We start from the raw sequence: 20,733 nt of genomic DNA on the forward strand, positions 1-20,733 counted from the left end.
AGGCTCAAGGGGGGCGACCAATCAGAGACGAGGGATCTGGACCATACCAAATACCGCACGGGGAGACCTTGGTCAATGCATTCATACAGGTGTCAAATGTTTGAAAATGTTTTAATGATATGCTTGTTGCGGTGCTGTGTTAAAGACAGAAAATCTATTTCTAGCTCTTACCTTTCCTAAGGAGATCATATTTCGTTGCCTTTTGTATTGCTTGTGGACGAATGAGTTCAAAAGTTATGAATGGCTGTCATGATAGGTCTTGGCCTGTGGAACAGAAATCAATCTACCTATCATGTATCTAACGTTATGTCTGTTTCGCTCGTTCTCATTTAAATGTATACATTCTGTACGTTCCTTTACCGTTTGAAGTAAGACGTTCCTGACATTAGGACTGTCGTTTTTATGACGACTTAAAACTTTTCTGGCTTTCAAAAACGACAGCTAGGTAGGCGCCTTATATGTGGCATATCCTAATGTCAGGAACGTCTTACTTCAAACGGTAACGGAAGTTACAAAATGTGTACATTTAAATGAGAACGAGCGGTTTATCTATCTATCTGTCTATCGATAAATGATCTATCCATGTCTAGCTATCTATTGATCTATCTTTCTAGCTATCTATCTATCCATCTGCATCTATATAACATAGAGTTATATGTCGCTTATGCTAGCCTAGTATGAACCTCACTCAAATGACTGAGGAAAATAGTTGACATATGGGTTGGTTGGCCGGGAAAAAATACACTTGCATGTTAGTTCTTACGAAACACGTCTACAATTATAAAACAAGAGTTTGTTAAGTCCATATCTTTTTCTGAATAAATTTCTATTAGAGCCATGTTTATCTAACAATGAAATGTGGTCTTTGAGTGGGCTGTCTTTTCCTTAAACAGCCCCGAAAGTGCGTCCATTTATTCTATATCAAAATTCCCACTGGTTCAGTTTGTACTTTTCACAATATCAATATGCTCCACTGATTGTGAATGTGGATTTGGTGGTTGGTAAATTGCGATATGGACGTCCCATGGGACTGCCAAAAGGGTGGTTGCTGGTTGGGTAAGACAGTTGGCAGAGTAAAATTGGACGGGACTGTTTTACGTACCGTGGCTTGAGGTGGTTGGTCGGCCAGGTTTCACTGTATTGCCATTTCTTATGTACAGCAACTTGCATGTAACTCCTGATGTCCTTTGTTTGATTCTAACATGTGTCGGGGAAATCCACTCACGTTTCCATGGCAACAGGGTCCAAGGTCATCCTGTCTGACAATGACTAAAGCCGCCAGGTATCACCACAGGTGAGCCATTGGCAGATGTTCAAAACCATGGAGATAATTGCATCGTCATTATTCAGGACGTGTATAGCTTCCGTGCGTAATTAGTAGGTGTGTCTGTGATCAAGACTGGGGGCTTGTTGTGATTCTGTGGCACCGACAACTTTACCACACTTCAGGAAAGTTTAGTCGAACGGAAAAGGAGCTTATTCGAGTTGAGTCAACCTGAAGTGGATCTTCAATAGCGCGGTTTGAACTAACTTATCATCAGTTGGTTGAAACAACTATTATCTTTCGTGGCTGAGTTGTACCGTATGTCCAGGTAAAAGGTAACTGTCAGGAGTTTTTGAAAGAAACACAGACAGCATCCTGCATATCGTGATCGTTTCAATCGAAACTGCTACTGCTGACCAGCTAACGTTAGACGTTCCAGGTACGGAAGAGGACGGGAACGATGGAACCCTTTCCCCGTGAGAAACGCCCGCCCTCCCGCGCCCTGGGGCTACTGCTGGTTCTCCTTCTGAGCCAAGTTGAGACGGTCTTCAGTCTGAACGTTAATATCGGTAAGCCTTGGAATTTTTCTGATACATTTTGTGCTATTGATTCTTGCTGGTAACCTCTCATTATTGCATTTTTACAGAATATGTGACGTAGATATGATTACATGTTACGGGACCAGGACTCAACATATTCTTTGCTATACTGTTGATCTCAAAATCCTTTAATGTTGTGTTTTCGTCTGTCCATTGTATCAGTGACATTTGTCCACCAGTACTGCAATTTTCTCCATGCAATGGGTCTCTTTTTTCTCCTTTTTTCTCGCTCTGTCCGCGGCCATTAGAGTTGGTGACAAAATACACACAGGGTTGGGCAGTTACCTTTTGCCCCTGCGTCGATATATAATCATGTACAGTGACACGATAACAACAACGGCTGTTCTGATTGTCATAGATCCCTTTCCTTTGTTGATATGAACAGCGAAGAAGGTATGTTTTCCTTGCTAAATATTAAGTCTGAGGGAAAGGCTGAATCTAAATCTTTCGTACAGCTAGAGAATCGTCTGTGTTCGTCTATTTTTGCCGGAGGCGCCATTGGGCGTATGAATCAAGAAAGGTATTCGAAAACCTGAGCGTGCCAATGATTATTATCATACCTAGATCTTCACAATCGCCCCCTTAGGCTACCGATTGTGCAGGTCACTAAGTATCAAAGGATTGGTGGGTGAGAAGATTTTTTCTAGATCTTTTCTTTTGTCAGTTATTATTACCAAACTATTTCTTCTTTGCAAAATGACATCTAACTTCAGTTTGACACTGTCTTGGTCGTTTTGTTCTTTTTAAAGAACAAAACGACGAAGACACGTGTCACACCGGCTTGCTTATCCGATTAAATCATGCATGGACTAATAGCTGGAAAATCACCTCAATTTTACCAGATTTGGCACGCCTTAGTATTTCAAAATTGTTTCATAAATCACATAAAGGGGTCGTAAAACAACTACGAAACAAGTTTAGCTGTTCATCGACAGGCATCGCCGTTTCCTTTGTAGATGAATAGCAATTTTATTTCAATTTGTATAAAAAAAGACGTTCATCATTTGAGTGGCAAATATGCACGTGTACCCCGAGGGCAAATATCAATTAGGCCATGTTCATTTGATCATATGGATGACATCCTCTGGGAACCCAAAAACTGATACGAGCGTGCCAATCAAAAAAAAATTTAAAAAAAGTTGCCTTCATTATGAAATCTACGTGGTCAGGAAGGTTGAACAAATGACTAAACACACAGAGACTGGTATACCAAATAATGGATTCTTCATTTTTGGTCTTTCACATCTTCTTCTTTGAGTTTGGCATTCTACACATTAGTATCCGTTTTCCGAGTTATCATTTTGCAATTTACAGCATACATTTGCTGAATGTCGTTGTTATCGTTTGCCACACCAGGCGTGATGTATGCAGCTGGGAACAAGGAAGCGTACGGCGAGGGGGTTCGTAATCTCCTACGTGACGTCAGCGAGTCGCCAGGATTCCCCGATGCCACGTTCTCTCTGGTGGAGCTGGAGTCCAGCTGTACGGAGAAGGACGCTCTGGACAACGGTAATCATGATCGCATGTCCTCTCTCTGTGCTTTTTACGGCTCTGTCTCTCTTTTCTTCCCGAAGCCACCGCTATTGACAGTGTTGATCTTTTCTTTATGGTTTTAACTTTAACGTTGTACTTTGCGTAAATATACAGTTGGTATGCGTAGCCACCGTTGGAAAAAGACTATATGAGGTAACAAGACTGGACTCCAGTAGCCTCCGTTGCAGGCTCTGAACCGGCTTTTTGGGGGGCTGAATAATACACTTTTTGCAGCCAACCCGTAACTATCAGCCAACCCTGTAACTCTAGCCGGCTATAGTTACAGGGTTGGCTGATAGTTACGGGTTGGCTGCAAAAAGTGTATTATTCAGCCCCCCAAAAAGCCGGTTCAGAGCCTGCAACGGAGGCTAGGACTCCAGTATATGAGCCCGGGAATAAACTGATGGTACGGTCACAGGGAGCGCCCCCGGGCAGGTCTTTTTTTTTTTCACTTTCGGGCGTGACCCCTACGTGGCCCCGTGGGACACCCTGCGGATAGTAGGTTATTTTGGGGTACGACCGGGCCCCTGATTTTTTCATTCGGAGCTAAAATCAACCCGGGACCCGGTAACGTGAGAACACTGAGAGGTACTCTTCCGGTGTCCGGGACAAATTTATGGCTTCGGGCTCTGGCCGGGGCTACACCCTCTACGGGCACCGGTGCAAATTTGACCGTAGCATAACTAGGATGGCACCTAGGATACAGTGAGTCTGTGCAACTGTACATGAAATGATGATGAGTCTCTCAATCAACTGCCATTACAGCCGCTGCCTGGTTCAAGCAAAAAGGCATCTGTAACATCCTAGTGGTGAACAACGACAGGAAGGTTGTTTCACAGGACCACAGTCTGGAAGGGGAGGCAACTCACTGCTATTACCATGACCTAACCAGTAACAACAGTGAGCTGCTCACCATGGTTGTTCAGCGCCCAAAGGTACGTTTTGCCACAAGACTTGATAACGCCTTTTGTGCAGTGTTTTTTTTTATCACTTCGTGGCCACAACGACAAGGGCCGTCAAGTACAGTAAGAATGTGATGCTCTGCTGGCGAATGTTTGTTGGCTTGTGAATAGGATAACCCAGAGAGTCTTTTTCTTAAGGACTCTCTTACAAAAGCTATTTCATTGTCTTATCCCAGCTGACGCATAGCTTGCCGCCCAACAGCGGAATCTGGGTGACGTCATATCCGAAGCCGGACGACTTGAGCCTGATGATTGTCCACACGGTCGAGAAGTACAAGTGGACTTCAGCCTTCGTCTTGTACGACAGATTCGCAGGTACACATCTTTTATCCTTAAAACTTTTTTTGGTCTGCTTAATAGCAATCCAGATATTGGACCAAAATGGTTGAATATCGGCTAAGCCATAGGTGTTCTGATCCCGATTCCGTGCAAGAACAAAGACACCTCTCCTTCGTCGGAGAAACTAAAACGTCTGTCCCGATAGGAGTAGAGGCAGACCCAGCGTGTGGTGGATGAAAACCTACCGGTCCTAAGCTCGCAGCTACAGGCTTAGCTCTTAGCTCATACACTCTAAGCCATTTGCTGATCATGGTTGAATAATCTCTACATAAAGACCCTTCGGCTACGGTGGCAACTTGTTGATGGTCCCCAGGTCATTGGCTTGTTGTTGTTTTTTTCCATTGGCCCAAGCATTAACTGGAGAATCCTGTCTGTAGTGGCCACCTTTTTACTGTGATCAAGTCCCTTGAGTGGCCACTGTAGACATATTGGAGTGACAGAGTCTTTTTTCCAGACGCCTACCGGAGTCTGGAGAAGTTCCTGAACTGGGCCGCAGACCGGAACTGGCTCCTGCGGGTGAAGGAGATCCCGCTGATAGGAGAAGGTCCGGACAAGGTGGACAAACCCGCGCTGACCACACTTCTCAGACAGGTCAAGACATCTCGCGAGACTCACGTGATTCTTTTGTCCAATTCCGCAATCATCAATGACGTCCTTGACCGGGTATGTGATTGTGCACATGGAAAATATTTTGGTCATGATTAAAATTTCCTGGTGCACGTAGCAACAGAAATGTAGAAACGATGCATAAAGCTTGCAAAATAAACGTCTACCCCATGGCCTAATAATACGATTGCTATGCATTTGATAGGTAAATGTTTTACATGCACACATTTTGAGTGTTGAGGAGAAATAATTTTTGTTTCTGCGCATGTCTAGGCCGTGTATCTGCTGATGGTGAATTACCAGTACCACTGGATCATCACTAGTCTGGTGAGTATTTACAGCTTAAGATTCTTCATCGTTCAAGGATATGTTTCTGTAGCTCAATTGGCAGCAGCCTCACAGTTGAGCTCATGGTTACAACTACTAGTAGTTCGTAACTTGGAGACCTTGGTTTGAATCCGAGAGGGGCATCCTGATTTACGGTTGCATTCGTCTTTTGGAAGGGACGTAAAATGCTGGTCCCATGGCCGAGGAGATACCACAACAGCCTCATTACTCAGATGGGCACCTACTGGCTGTGCTTCAGATCAATTACCTTTTCTATGAGTGCATGTTATATACGTCCTTCCCCCACCATATGATGTATAGGGAGATCATCTTTGACTTTGTTTCAGTAGTCCATGAGCTACACACGCACTACTGAAGGAAGTTAGTTCATTCGTAGCAAAGATAATAGTATCATATTTCCCCAATAGGAAAGGACAGGCAACTAGTCCTTGGATAGGAAGAGTGCTGACCGTTGTTTTGTCTCTTTGATCTTACAGAACGCCCCTCTTGGAGACCTCGGGTTTGACAACTTTCGGGACACGGGTGTCAGGGTGACGTTTTTTCACCCCAACACTGAACTTGGTGGCAATGTAAGTGTTTTCATTTGTGACGTTTATCAAATCAGTTTACAGTAATAATGCCTTTTGAATGTGGCGAACATGTTCAGAATTTGGCTGAAATGAAACCAGATCATATGGGGCAAACTTGTCCATTTCAAGTATACAAACGACACAGGGATTTGTTGTTAGTACGTGTCGTTGTTGCAGCAAGAAAATATAATATACACCCAAATCAAAATTCGGACCAACATGACGGAGCAGGACAATTGTTGTCTTCTTGTCTCGGAGTCATAGTTGACTCACATTTTGATGGCAGACCCGAATATTCGAACGGCTGGTGTTGGACGGTGCCTTGTCTCTGGCCAACTCGGCGATGGAGGCCGCTCGTGCCGTGGACAGGGGGGAAATGACGGAGGGAGAAGCACAGTGTCGTCTGCGGGACTACATCACAGAGGTACGGTTGTCTCATACCTTCAGATAGAATGTTATCTCAGAAGGGACGACTTAAAGGATCAAGGGGACACGGTGAATCCAGAATAAGGCTTAAATACGCTATGACCCAAAAAATCCTGTTGCTGTTTCCTGTTAGCCATGCGTGTTCAGCTTGCGTCCAGATTTCTAAAGGTCTTTTTTGACAACTATGTTGCCGAGCTGGGATAAGACATCGACAGAGCTGATAGACCTCTAATTTTGTACGTATAGTTAAATAAGGCGAGTAATCGTCAATGTCTCCAGGCATACAGCTTGTAGTTGTCAACATGACAGGCTGCTATAACCGATGATGCCCATCACGTTTGGTCCAACAGATCGAGTTCGAAGGCTTCACCGGTAATGTCCGCTACAAAAACGTGAGTGTCTCCAGTCACGTCAGGACCAACCTGGTCATGGAGCTGGTGGAGAATACAGGCAGTGATTTGGTCAAGGTAACTAACATCCGTTATAAAAAAAAAACTGAAAAATGTGTTCCAACATCTAGTGTTCATCGCAACTTGATCACATAGTGAGAAGAAGGTAGCGATGAACATACGTCTTCGCATGACTGAAGGCCGCTGTCACTAACAGTAATTAGCTTTAACGGGCATCAGATCAGAATGTTTTGACCCTGATCATCCCGACACACTTCCTGACACCATGTTTCTGGTTTCCCTGCAGGTTGGGAAGTGGAGTCAGGTGGACGGCGCCAACCTCACCTCCCAGTTCAACTCCAGCTTCTTCACCAACCCCGTGCTGGGCGGCAAACGGCTCAGGATCATTTCGAAAAAGGTAGGAGATGCCTGAGTGCATTGTCTTGATATTTGGTGTGTGGGTAGGTCTTGATGAGACCTCAGAATGATTAGATTTTGGTCCCCTAGGGGCTTGTTATAGTACTGCATCGGAACTTCGAATTCCAGCTTTGTTATCTCATGTTCTGAACATGCTATGGTCATGCTTTTTGAGTGGCAGATAGCTCGCTGAAGGTAGAATAAGATTGGAACCCCTAGCGGCTTTTGTTAACTGCAAGGGCAAATTGTGTTTCAGATTTTGAAAGGGAATAACCTTTATGCGTGTTTTTCTGTGGTGTCTTCTCTTCCTGTTACAATGTGCCACACTACGAAATACGGGTCTAGGTGTTTTTCAACTTTGTAACCATTTGCGTCTGCATTTTTAGAGAGACCCTTGGGTCAGACTGAAGCATCACGCTGACACAGAGGGTCTGAAAGGGGTTGAACGTTATGAAGGTTTCCTCATCGACATGCTGAAGGTCATGGCCATCAGACTGAACTTCACTTTCGACATCGACGTGCCCGACAACATCACGATCGGGTCCCAGAACGAGGCGGACGGCAGCTGGGACGGTATGATCGGCCTGCTGGCAAGACGGGAGGTAAATATGTCTAATACTTGGGTCACATTTGCACCGGTGCCCGTAGGGGGTGTAGCCCCGGCCGGGCCCCGCAGCCACAAAGTTTGTCCTGGTGGACTACTGGACATCGAGGGGTGGGGGGACCTCTCGGTACGCGGTGTTCTCACGATTAGCTTACGGCATCTATGTATTACTGTGTCCCGGGTTGATTTCAACGCCGAGTTGAAAAAAAATCCCGGGGCCCGGCTGAGCCCCAAAATAGCCCGGTGGCCACAGGGTCCCATAGAGCCACGCAGTGGTCACGCCCGAAAAAAAAAACCCGTTAACTACCCGGCGGGTTCAAGTTTATCTTTCTATAAATGTAAACTGGGGTTGGCACAAAATTCTGTTTTTCATTTTCCGCTCACTCTTTAGTACGATCTGGCCCTGGACGCCGTGGCGACTCGCTCGTTCCGTCTGAAGGCTGTGGACTTCACGGAGCCGATAGAGATGGCCGGGTACTACCTCATCATGAAGCGGCCCTCCAGGGCTGCCCCCGGTCTTCTCCAGTTCCTCAATCCCTTCAGGTGAGCTACTGCTAATGCCCTTTGTGAAATCAAGCACTGCTAAATCTACCGGGCCTTTGCCCATGGGTTTAGCAATGGTATGGACCTTTCGAAAAAGAGGAACCGAAAATTGATTTTCAATGTTGGTCAGATCATGTACAGATCAAAGAAAGAAATAGGAGCTATTTACACTGCGCTATAATTGGATCAATCCGCCAATGACATCACCTAATGCTATAAAAGGAGCGGCAGTTGACCATGCTGTGTAGTTAACTGAAATCCTACGCAACGACTGGACGTGGTGGGCAGTCTGTCCCGGGCTCGAAGTGGGGTCTTCTTACAATGGAGTGTGCGTCCACCGGTGCTTCGAGCGGCCTTTGGCAGCGTCTTGAGTCCTAGGAGAGGTTTTCTGGACTACCACGACCGAATTTCGGTCAAGGTTTGGCTAGTTACTGAGCTGGTTTTGGCAGAGCGGGGGATGTTTTGTTTTTAGGCCGTAACGAGTTTAGTTGACGGCTGTTATTTTCCCGTTTTTCAGTTTTCTGCTTGTGGCTTCGTTTTTACGAGTTGGGTTTGTTTCCTGGGGTGTTTTGTAGCTTGTTTTAACCTCGGGGTTTTCTCAAGTGCCTTTTTTAGCGTGTTTTGACGATTTCTCGTTGCAGCTGTTTTTGTCGACGGGATTTTGGCGGCTTTTTTGCACGTGGGACATTTGCATTTGTATGCGTGGAGAATTTCTTTTGTTCTCTGGTTTTCGTAACAGGGTTACTCGGGTGGTTTACAGTAAATGGTAAGGGAAGGGTACCTGAGTGGAGCTTTCGGCCTTGGCAAATCGGTGTCCTGGCCCTCGGTCGGATTGGGACTTGTTCTTCCCTTTCGATGTAAGTTTCCTTGGGTGGGTAGCGTGTGTTTTGTGTGTTTTGCTTCGGCCATTAAGTGGTGTTGTGTGCCTTTACAGTGATAAGCCAAGCTCCACGGGTACCCACTGCGAGTCTGCAGGACTTCACACAACAGGCGACCCCGGCAGTCAACACTTCGGAGGCAAGCGGTTCCGCAGCGGACATGTTTAGCACGTCAGGCAGGCGTTACACCAAGAAAGTCGCCGCCGTTGTTCAAGTGCTGGATGGGCCTCGTCAGAGTCCAACTCAGCACCCAGAAGGATGGGACACGCGGACACTTGGGGCTGCCTAATCGAGAGATGCAGGACCTGTGGCGATGGCGTGAAGTGGCATCTGCCAGGGCAGCTGACCTGCTGCCACCATTTTTGTCTGCAGGAATTTTGGCGGGAGTCCGGCGTACTTGGGTTTTCTTTCTTTGAATCGTATTTCGGTGATTTGCATTTGTATGACGGAGACGCCGGACATGTTTGTCTGCGTTTTTGTTCTGATTATGCCTGATGCGATACGTTTTGTGTTTTGTTGTCTACAGTTTGGCGTCCTGGAGGCCGGTACTGCCTATGAAAAGCTGCCTACCAATTGTGGCGGACAAGAACCTTGCAGTGACAGAGAAGCGATGGTGGAACAAGCTCCGCGTTTGTTTGTAATTTATAGGCGAGGGCTTCAGGCTTTTCGGAGCTCGTTTCTTTTGAGACGTGTTGTTTGTTGATTTTCCTTTGCTTTGTTTACGAGTGGTTGTCTCATGGGTGTTGTTTATTTTAGGCTGGCAAGTCACTCCGGAAGATGGGAGACTGCGGTGACAGAAATGTTAACCACTTCGGCTGCAGCAGTCGCTACCGAGACGGGAGAAAACATGCTGGAGTAGAGAGGCGTGCGGTGGAGACATTAGGGATGCCGTGGACAACTGTCGAGTAGCAATATGAGGTACGTATTACTGAGAGATTTGTACGTCGTGGTGGTGTTCGTCGACGTCCCCAGTTGAGTGTTATTTGGCACATTTTAGTGCTAACACTAGCAGAGGGGCAGTCGAGCGGTTGCACACGTGACGTGACAAATGTGTACGTCGTGGTGGTGTTCGTCGACGTCCCCAGTTGAGTGTTATTTGGCACATTTTAGTGCTAACACTAGCAGAGGGGCAGTCGAGCGGTTGCACACGTGACGTGAGAAATTTGTACGTCGTGGTGATGTTCGTCGACGTCCCCAGTTGAGTGTTATTTGGCACATTTTAGTGCTGACACTAGCTGAGGGGCAGTCGAGCGGTGACACACGTGACGTGACAAATGTGTACGTCGTGGTGGTGTTCGTCGACGTCCCCAGGTGAGTGTTATTTGGCACATTTTAGTGCTAACACTAGCAGAGGGGCAGTCGAGCGGTGGCACACGTGACGTGAGAAATTTGTACGTCGTGGTGATGTTCGTCGACGTCACCAGTTGAGTGTTATTTGGCATATTTTAGTGCTGACACTGGCTGAGGGGCAGTCAAGCGGTGACACACGTGACATGACAGATGGGTGCGTCGTGGTGATGTTCGTCGACGTCCCCAGTTGAGTGTTATTTGGCACATTTTAGTGCTGACACTAGCTGAGGGACAGTCGAGCGGTGACACGTGACGTGAGAGATTTGTACGTCGTGGTGATGTTCGTCGACGTCCCCAGTTGAGTGTTATTTGGCACATTTTTAGTGCTGACACTAGCTGAAGGGCAGTCGAGCGGTGACGCACGTGGCGTGAGAGATTTGTGCGTCGTGGTGATGTTCGTCGACGTCCCCAGTTGAGTGTTATTTGGCACATTTTTAGTGCTGACACTAGCTGAGGGGCAGCCGAGCGGTGACACACGTGACGTGACAGATGTGTGCGTCGTGGTGATGTTCGTCGATGTCCTCAGTTGAGTGTTATTTGGCACATTTTAGTGCTGACGCTAGCTTAGGGGCAGTCGAGCGGTGATACACATAACGTGACAGATGTGTGCGTCGTGGTGGTGTTCGTCGATGTCCTCAGTTGAGTGTTATTTGGCACATTTTAGTGCTGACACTAGCTGAGGGGCAGTCGAGCGGTGACGCACGTGACGTGACAAATGTGTACGTCGTGGTGATGTTCGTCGATGTCCTCAGTTGAGTGTTATTTGGCACATTTTAGCGCTGTCTCTAGCTGAGGGGCAGTCGACCGGTGATACACATAACGTGACAGATGTGTGCGTCGTGGTGATGTTCGTCGATGTCCTCAGTTGAGTGTTACTTGGCACATTTTAGTGTTGACACTAGCTGGGGGGCAGTCGACCGGTGATACACATAACGTGACAGATGTGTACGTCGTGGTGATGTTCGTCGATGTCCCCAGTCGTGTGTTATTTGGCACATTTTAGCGCTGACACTAGCTGAGGGGCAGTCGAGCGGTGACACACGTAACGTGACAGATGTGTACGTCGTGGTGATGTTCGTTGATGTCACCAGTTGAGTGTTATTTGGCACATTTTAGTGCTGACATTAGCTGAGGGGTAGTAGAGCGGTGATACACGTAGCGTGACAGATGTGTACGTCGTGGTGATGTTCGTCGATGTCCTCAGTTGAGTGTTATTTGGCACATTTTAGTGCTGGCACTAGCTGAGGGACAGTCGATCGGTGACACACGTGACTTGAGAGGTGTGTACGTCGTGGTGAGGTTCGTCGATGCCCTCAGTTGAGTTTTATTTGGCACAGTTGAGTGCTGACACTAACTGAGGGGCAGTCGAGCGGTGACACATGTGACGTGACAATTGGGCACGTCGTGATGTTCGTTGATGTCCTCGGTTGAGTGTTCTTAGGCACAATTAGTGTGGGCATTCGCTGTGGGGTAGTCGAGCGTGACACGCGTGACATGAGCAATTTACACGTCGTAGTGGTGTTCGTCGATGTCTTCAGTTGAGTGCTCTTAGGCGCGATTAACGCGGGCACTTGCTGTGGGGCTGTCGAGTGTGACACGTGACGTGAGAGATGTGTACGTCGTAGTGGTGTTCGTCGATGTCCTCAGTTGAGTGTTATTTGGCACATTTTAGTGCTGGCACTAGCTGAGGGACAGTCGATCGGTGATACACGTAGCGTGACAGATGTGTATGTCGTGGTGATGTTCGTCGATCTCCTCAGTTGAGTGTAGTGTTCTTCGGTACAATTGGCGCGGACGCTCGCTGAGGGGCCTTCGAGTGTGACACCCGTAACATGGGATTTGTGTCGTGGTGGTGTTCTTTGATGTCCTCAGTTGAGTGTTCCTTTGCACAATTAGTGCGGGCACTCGCGGTGGAGCGTGACACATCGCGAGATCGAGAGTTGCAGACACGTTACATCGTGCATGTGGTACGTGTCTATGCCCTCAGGGGAGGGGTATCGAGCGCATTTAGTGCGGGCACTCGCGGAGGGGCAGTCGAGCGATACATAGGTTGGGTGGGAAGGATATAGTATATCGTGTATATGGTGTCCTCACTGGAGCGTTTTTGGTGCATTTGGTGTGGACACTCGCTGTCGGGCTGTCGAGCGGGACTCACAGGGCGGGGCTCACGGGCCTCACATCGTGCATGTGGTGTTCGTCCATGTCCCAGTGGTATATTTCTGTGGCACATTTAGTGTGGACACTCACGGTCGGGCTATCGGGCGTGACTCACAGGACGAGGCTCACAGGCTTAACATCGTGCATTTGGTGTCAGTGGAATATTCTTATGACACAGTTTTAGTGCGGACGTTCGTTGTAGGGTGGTCGAGCGTGATACACATGGCGGGTGTGAAGGGTATACGTCATGCGTGTGGTGTCAGTTGATGTCCTTAGTGGAGGGTTTCTTTGGGCACAGTTTGTGCGGACACTCGTTGGCGGGCAGAACGAGCGTGATACACATGGTGAGTGTGAAGGGTATACGTCGTTTAGGCGGTGTTCGTCGTTGTCTTCAGTGGAGTGTTCATTTGGCACGTTTCAGTGCGGGCACACTGACGCGTGACACACATGGTGAGTGTGAGGAGATTTACGACGTGCATGTGGTGTCGTCTATATCCTCCGTTGAATGTTATTTGGCACGATCTTAGTACGGATGGCTAATGGCGAGCATGACACACGTGGCGATCGTGAAGGGTTACGTCGTGCATGTGGGGTTTGTCAATATCCTCGGTAGGGTAGGGTCTTCTTTGGCATGTCTTAGGGCAGGCATTCGTGCATGTGGCATACATCATGCTCGTGAAGGGTGTGTAACGTGCATGCGGTGTGTCGGGAAGGCGAGCGTGACCTACATGGCGAGCGTTAGTAGGTATTCGTTGCCATGGGAATACGTTTATGACCTAGTTGTTGAAAGGTTAAGTGTGTGGCTCGTATGGCGAGCGCCAGATGACTTTGAATTGTGCAGGTGCGGCGCATCAATGTTGTAAGGTGGCTGTTTGCACACGTACACTCGACATGGTAGCACTACCAGCTGGGCGGAGGATCACATGGCAAGGGTTGTAAGATTTACGTGCCCCATGTTATGTACGACGATGTTGTCGGTTGAGAGGTATTTTGGTGTTTATTGCACGCTCTCGCTGTCGGATAATAGGGCGGCAAAGAGTTTGCGTCGTGCATGTCAGGTTCGGCGACATCGTCAGTTGAGTGTCATTGTGGCGCATTTTCGAGTGCGAATGCTGGTAGCACATTTGACAGGCGAGAGTATTTGTCGTGCATGTTGTCGGGTCACTTGGCTGTTATAGTGGCGATTTGCAAGAGAGGCACCAATTGATGGGCGGTCCGGCGGTGACACACTTGGCAAGCAGGAAGTAATTTGGCATCGGGCATGTGACGTTCGTTACTCTCGCCACGAGAGTGTCTGTTCGGCGCGTTTTATGTGTGAACGACCAGTAATACGCAGTCAGATGCCGTCTTACACATGACTAGCGCTGAAGGTTGATAGGTCACGCTCGTGGTGGATAGAGGCACTCAATGGCGATATCGATGGTCTCGTCATGCATATGAGTAAGACACAAGCCGGGAGTGCTGAAGGGACGGTGCGCATGGACTGAAACTGTGACAGATTGCTCTTAGAAAACAGTCATTGTTATTTCGGTCACGGTAGGTACATTGGGAGACCGTTGGTAGATGGTAACAGTGGCTATGTCCTTGTAGGGCATGGGAGTTTAAACCTAGGAGAAATGCAAGATGGGAGAGAAATCTGTTCCTTAAAAAATGTTAGCTAAGGGGATAAGTTGCCGGCAGCGGGTGCGACTACGCCAGATGGGGTCTAGGCCAACGGGTTTAGGCGATCCGGCCCAGTTAAGGCGTGGAAGCGAAGAGCTATTTTAGATATTTTTTCGTCTCAAACGACTGGGCCCATCGATGGTAAAGCCATCTTTTGATTGGGGCTGTAGGTCGGAAGCCGGATAAACGCAAGTTTACTTGACGGTAGAGTAAGGGAAATGGTCTGCTCGAGTTTGAGTATGGGTTCAAATGCACTTCTTAGAGTTGAAGAGAGGCTGGCTTAGGCGTTTGACTCATAACGAGCTTCAACGGGGCTTCGAGCAGGACGGCGCTTACCAGACCCGCCCATTCGAGGAAATATTAGGCGTAAGGTAAGCTTTAGTCTGCAGCGGTTTTCAGACCCTGTCCTTGTCGGTAAAGAAAGGCTGAGGCGTCGGAAGATGTTCCCTGGCTTTATTGGTTCTTCTTTGGTGAACTGGAATGGCATTTTGGTTTGGATTTAGCAGCTCCTAGTTTTGGAGACACGATATCACTCTCTGATGAGAGAGGGTCTTGGATTAAGATATTGTCATCATCCATAAGCTAGGCTAAACTAAAGGAAGACGTGATCCTCTGTTGATGGTGAGAGGTTCTTGGGTGAACTAGAATGGCATTTTGGTTTGGATTGAGCAGCTCCTAGTTTGGGAGACGCGATATCACTTTATGATGAGAGAGGGTCTTGGATTAAGATATTGTCATCATCCACAAGCTAGGCCATTAACTAAAGGAAGACGTGATCCTCTGTTGACGGTGATAGGTTTGGTTTCCACCTAGTCAGTGGAGGGAGATTAAAGGCAGATCCAAATACATATTGGGTATGTGTGTGGCAGGAGTCGGCGGGTAGGGGCGATGTACGGCTTCAGTCGGTTGTGATGGACTACTTGTTGGCGCTGGCGACCGGTGTCATGTTGTATACGATACAGGATGGGCGCTGGCTCACCGGGTGGTAGGGTGGCCATGACCGTGAACGGTCCAGTCCAAGGGAGACGGAGTTTGTACAGTGCTAAAGGTGGATGGTGAAGCCAGACGCGATCACCGACTCTGTACTGGTGGTAGTTGACACGGGGGGCTTGATGTTGGTCTTGCGTCTGATGGGACTGGGCGATGGCGTCGCGGACTGACTGGTAGGTGGGCTTCTCGGCCGTGGACGAGGTAGAAAGGAGAGCGCTTGGAGGTGGTGTGGCGGCTGGTGTTGTAGGCCAGGGCGACGTGGGGTAGGATTCTGTCCCAGTCGTTCTAGCGCCCTGCTAAACACTTCGCAAATATGTCTTTCATCGTCCGGTTAAATCGCTCGACTTGGCCGTCGCCCTGTGGGTGGTAGGGCGATGTGCGCGTTTTACGAATTCCAAGTCGGGTGCAGAGTTCGGAGATGAGGTGGGATTCATACTGTGGCCTTTGGTAGCGTCCGGCAGTTCGGTGTAGTAGCCGAACGCTGCGCCGGTGAGGTAGGTGGGGAGGTGGCGCAGCTTCGCTGCATGGGTTGTCCAGTGGTTGGGACTCGGCCCAGGCATCGAATTGCTGGCTCCAGAACTGGAAGTCGTCGCTCCCGTCGAAGGACGGGGGGGGGGGGGGGGGGGGGGGTCTCGGGGGGAGTCGAACATTGTGCGGCTGCCATGGCGTGGATAAAATATACTCGGAAGTATAGGCCGCTGCCACCAATTGTTATGTGGTAAGAACAAGGCTAAGAGAGGCACAGCAGCACACACGGAGATGGACTTCAGACTGACTCCGGACCGCATGGTCGGAGGTTTATCAATCAGGGACAGTGCCCTAACTCGTCCCAGATGTCAATTGTGTCATCCCCCCATATTTGGGATCATTTGGTGAATACTACATGTGTGCTCATTTACGTCCCAGTAAGTGATTAGGATGGGGGATAGACGATGCGTTTGGTTCGAGGTAAGAATGTTGTACATAGAGACGTACAATTAGCCTTACGGCAAGAATACTGTAAGTCAACGTTATGCAGTTTATTTGCGGTATGTCGGTTTTTGTGCCAAGCCTGTGCAAAGAGGGAATATTTTTGCGATTATTGGCTTGGGGTTTTAATATATTTTTCTGTCACCCGTCCGAAAAGGTGCTGATTAGGATGGGATGAGAATGGGATGAGAATGGGATAGGTTTAGGTTGTGGCGGTTTGGATGAGTATGGGGGTTGTAGTTATGAATTGCCTACGGTCATGAAGAAAGGTTGATATAAGTAGGGCTATCAGGATAGAACGTAGCGACGTAGGCACTACCCCATAACTCATTAAGGATGATTCAATGATTGCGCAGTGTAGATAGTTTACTATTTACACTGCGCTATAATTGGATCAATCCGCCAATGACATCACCTAATGCTATAAAAGGAGCGGCAGTTGACCATGCTGTGTAGTTAACTGAAATCATCCGCAACGCCGAGGAGCGTGGTGGAAGGCAGGTCCCGGACAGAGTGAGCAAGGGTTGGACAAAAGTAGCGAGGAGTCGGGCTCTTGGTTTTAGCGCCCCCACCCACCCGCCCTTCCTTTCATTAGTTGATATGTAGGGACTCTCTTTCATCACGCGACTTCGGCACTACCCCATAACTCATTAAGGATGATTCAATGATTGCGCAGTGTAGATAGTTTACTATTTGCTGTCTTGTAAACGCTTGATATCCCAATAGGTCTGCTCTTATCCAATGTTGACTCATGTTTTGCTGCATTTCTTCAGTTATACCGTGTGGGCAGTGATGTTGTGTGCAAACCTGGGCGTAGCAATCCTCCTCGCCATCAACAACTGCCTCAACCCGTACGAGTGGGGCGGACTGGCCAAACGAGGAGAAGTCGAAGAAGAGGAAGGGAAAAGCCTCAACTTCTGGAACAGCCTATGGACCGTCTGGGGCGCTTACGTGGCCGCCGGTCCCGAGTTTCTACCGCGCTCCTTCGCCGGACGAGTCCTGGCATCTTTATGGTTTTTCGTCTGCCTCGTCGCCATTTCTTCGTACACCGCGAACCTCGCCGCTTTCCTGACCAAAACCAACCTGGACCAGCAAATCTCGTCTCTGAAAGACCTGGCCAACAGTGACTACCAGTTCGGGGCTCTGGAGAGGAACACTATCGTCAAGTTCCTGATGAATAGCACCGACGAACCCTACAAGACCCTCGGCAGGCGGCTGAAGCGCTGGGGAGGCGAGGTCCTGATGGATTCTCGGGACAAGCTGCTGAAGAAAGCCGAGGATGAACGATTCGTCTTCATCGCGGACAACGAGAACCAGTTCCGTGTGAAGGAGGAGCTCTGCAACTTGATCGTGGTGGGAGAAAGGTCAGTGTAACTTCATCTGCTAATGTGCTGCCACTGCTGTAGTTCAGTGGTCAGCTATGCTTAGGTCCCAATTGAAAAAAAGGGCCCCGCCGGGTAGTTCACGGGCTGTTTTTGGCCCTTTCGGGCTTGACCCCTACGAGGCCCCGTGGGACACCCTGCGGCTGCCGGGCTATTTGTTTGGCCCGTCCGGGGCCCCGAATCATTGTAACCCGGCCTTGAAATCAACGCGGGACCCGGTAACAAATAGATGCCGTGAGGTAATCGTGCGAGCACCGGGAGCTTGTCAGTTGACTAAGATACAGAAAATAAAGAAAATATTGGGTGACTTAAGACGTGTCTAATACTATATATCTTTAGCTACATTTTCTGGAATTGTCTTTCCGAAAGTAGACTGATAGACTGACCAGCGCTTACTGATCCTTGCAGGTTCTTCCGCTCCCCCACCGCCCTGATGTTCCCTCGCGGCTCGCCTTACGTCACGGAGTTTAACCGGCAGATCCTGCTGTTCCGGGAGGAGGGGTTCATGGACATCCTGCGAGACCGCTACCTGAACGTCCCCGGGGAGTGCTCCACAAAGTTCGTCGCCCAAGACGACGGCCAGCTGCAGATAGAGAGCTTCATCGGCCTGTTCTACCTGCTGCTGATCGGGGTCGCGCTCTTTCTCATCGTCGGATTGGTGGAGATATTTTTCTTTGGCGTAAAAGGAGAGAAGGGTGAGAAAGACGACGAGAAGAAAGACGACGCACCGGACTCGAGACTTAAATGGGCCATAAATGGACAGGCGAATGCGGTGTACCTGTAGTAGACAGAACAGGAAATGGCACATAATGTACAGAATGACCCGTCGTCTCATAGCCACACTATGTAATTATGATGAAATATCTGTAACGCAATGTAACACAGGGCAAAGGCCATAAACCCTTTTGCGGCGACGCTATCTAGGAGTGAACATAGTAGAGTAAATTTAGTATTGTGTGTAGTTTGCAAGCAGGAATTGTACAGGAATTTTCTTGGCTGTCCGGGCAAGTGCAGTTCTTGTTTTCATACCGCCCCTGAAAGAGGGACATCGCATCCTAGAAATGTCTATTGTAGTAAAGATACACATGCCATTATATAGACCCCAAGGAGTATGGATATCTACATTATAGTAATTACTTACATACAGTGGAATTTTTAGATTATAAATACAAACGAAAATTTATGTAACATATGTAGCATATATATTGTATTTATGCAATTACCACATCATGATATTAGCATAACTCAGGTATATGTCTGGAACTATTGATTTGCCTTATTTCATAACTACCTCTGACCCACATCCCCATAACTACCTCTGACCAACATCCCCATAACTACCTCTGACCCACATCCCCATAACTACCTCTGACCAACATCCCCATAACTACCTCTGACCAACATCCCCATAACTATCTCTGATACACATCCCCATAACTACCTCTGATACACATCCCCATAACTACCTCTGATACACATCCCCATAACTATCTCTGATACACATGCCCGTAACTACCTCTGATACAAATGCCCATAACTACTTCTAATACACATGCCCATAACTACCTCTAATACACATGCCCATAACTACCTCTAATACACATAACTATCTCTGATACATATCCCCATAATAACCTCTGATACACATCCCCAAAATAACCTCTTGACCAACATCCCCGTAACTACCTCTGATACACATCCCCATAACTACTTCGAGATCTGATACCTCTTGATACACATCCCTATAAATACCTCTGATAACGATTAAACCTCCTTGCTCCGATACGCATCCCCATAAGTACCTCTGATACACCTCTGATACACAGCCCCATAACTACCTATGCCAGTTCATATCCCCATAACTGCCTCTAATGCACATCTCCATAACTTCCCTGATATCTGATGCACATCCTCATAAACTAACTGTGAGGAAATCCTGACGTAGTTGCTGACGTGACATTTAGGGACGAAACATTTCTTCACCTGGCTGCCATGTTGGAAAGGCTCCAGGGGGCGACCAATCACAAACAAAAGGTCTAGATCATACCAAATATCGCACGGGGAGAGCTTGGTCAATACATTCATACAGGTGTCAAATGTTTGAAGATTTGTAAATAATATGGTAGTTTCGGAACTATTATCTTATCTGCAAAGAAGGTCATGTTTCGTTGCCTTTTGTTTCATTGCATGTTGAGTTGTAATTGTATCTAATAGTATACTAGACTAAGTATAACGTAGCGTCACATGGCGCCAGTGCAGGCCTGGTATGAAACTCAGTGAGCGGGAATAATCCTATATGATAGTGGTCCAAGGACGATACCCCGAGGCACACCATGACAAGTCTCTTTATTTTGACTTAGCCTCATCAGGCCAAACGACTTGCACCAATGATTGGTTTAGCCTCCTAGGCACCCATCGATGATGATTGATAGACGCTACCATTATCGGTCAATGGTCTAGCATGTTGGCCTCGTTGGTTCAGTTCCCTTCGGGACATCGGTCGCTTGCGTAAGCTAGTTACCTTGCCTGTTTTGTTTTCTGGCGGATGACCTTGAATGTGTTACGTAAAACCTTAAAGAAGAGGTGTGGCTGCAGCTTGTTTTTTTAACGTCTTCCAATTTTTCCCATTCCCGAAAATCAAGTCTTACTCTTGATGCCCAATTTTTTAACAGTTCTTTTCATTGGGGCCGAAATGCCACAAAAGCACTTGTTTTCGCTGATAATGTTAACATCCTCATATAACGCT

At 47.9% G+C, this 20,733-nt stretch overlaps 1 protein-coding gene across 1 annotated transcript; it reads left to right on the forward strand.

The window, feature by feature from the left end:
• The first annotated feature begins 3,190 nt into the window (after positions 1-3,190).
• On the forward strand, positions 3,191-19,235 carry LOC136445295 (glutamate receptor ionotropic, kainate 2-like). Its single transcript, XM_066443215.1, has 13 exons — positions 3,191-3,372; positions 4,162-4,331; positions 4,535-4,673; positions 5,152-5,360; positions 5,577-5,630; positions 6,128-6,220; positions 6,507-6,644; positions 6,997-7,113; positions 7,343-7,453; positions 7,839-8,054; positions 8,448-8,599; positions 17,379-17,969; positions 18,396-19,235. Exons 1-13 carry the CDS (start codon positions 3,192-3,194, stop codon positions 18,769-18,771), a joined length of 2,547 nt encoding a protein of 848 aa, XP_066299312.1. The 5' UTR covers position 3,191; the 3' UTR covers positions 18,772-19,235.
• Positions 19,236-20,733: the final 1,498 nt, after the last annotated feature.

Source organism: Branchiostoma lanceolatum, chromosome 11, assembly GCF_035083965.1.
Source record: "Branchiostoma lanceolatum isolate klBraLanc5 chromosome 11, klBraLanc5.hap2, whole genome shotgun sequence".
Lineage (NCBI taxonomy): Eukaryota > Metazoa > Chordata > Leptocardii > Amphioxiformes > Branchiostomatidae > Branchiostoma > Branchiostoma lanceolatum.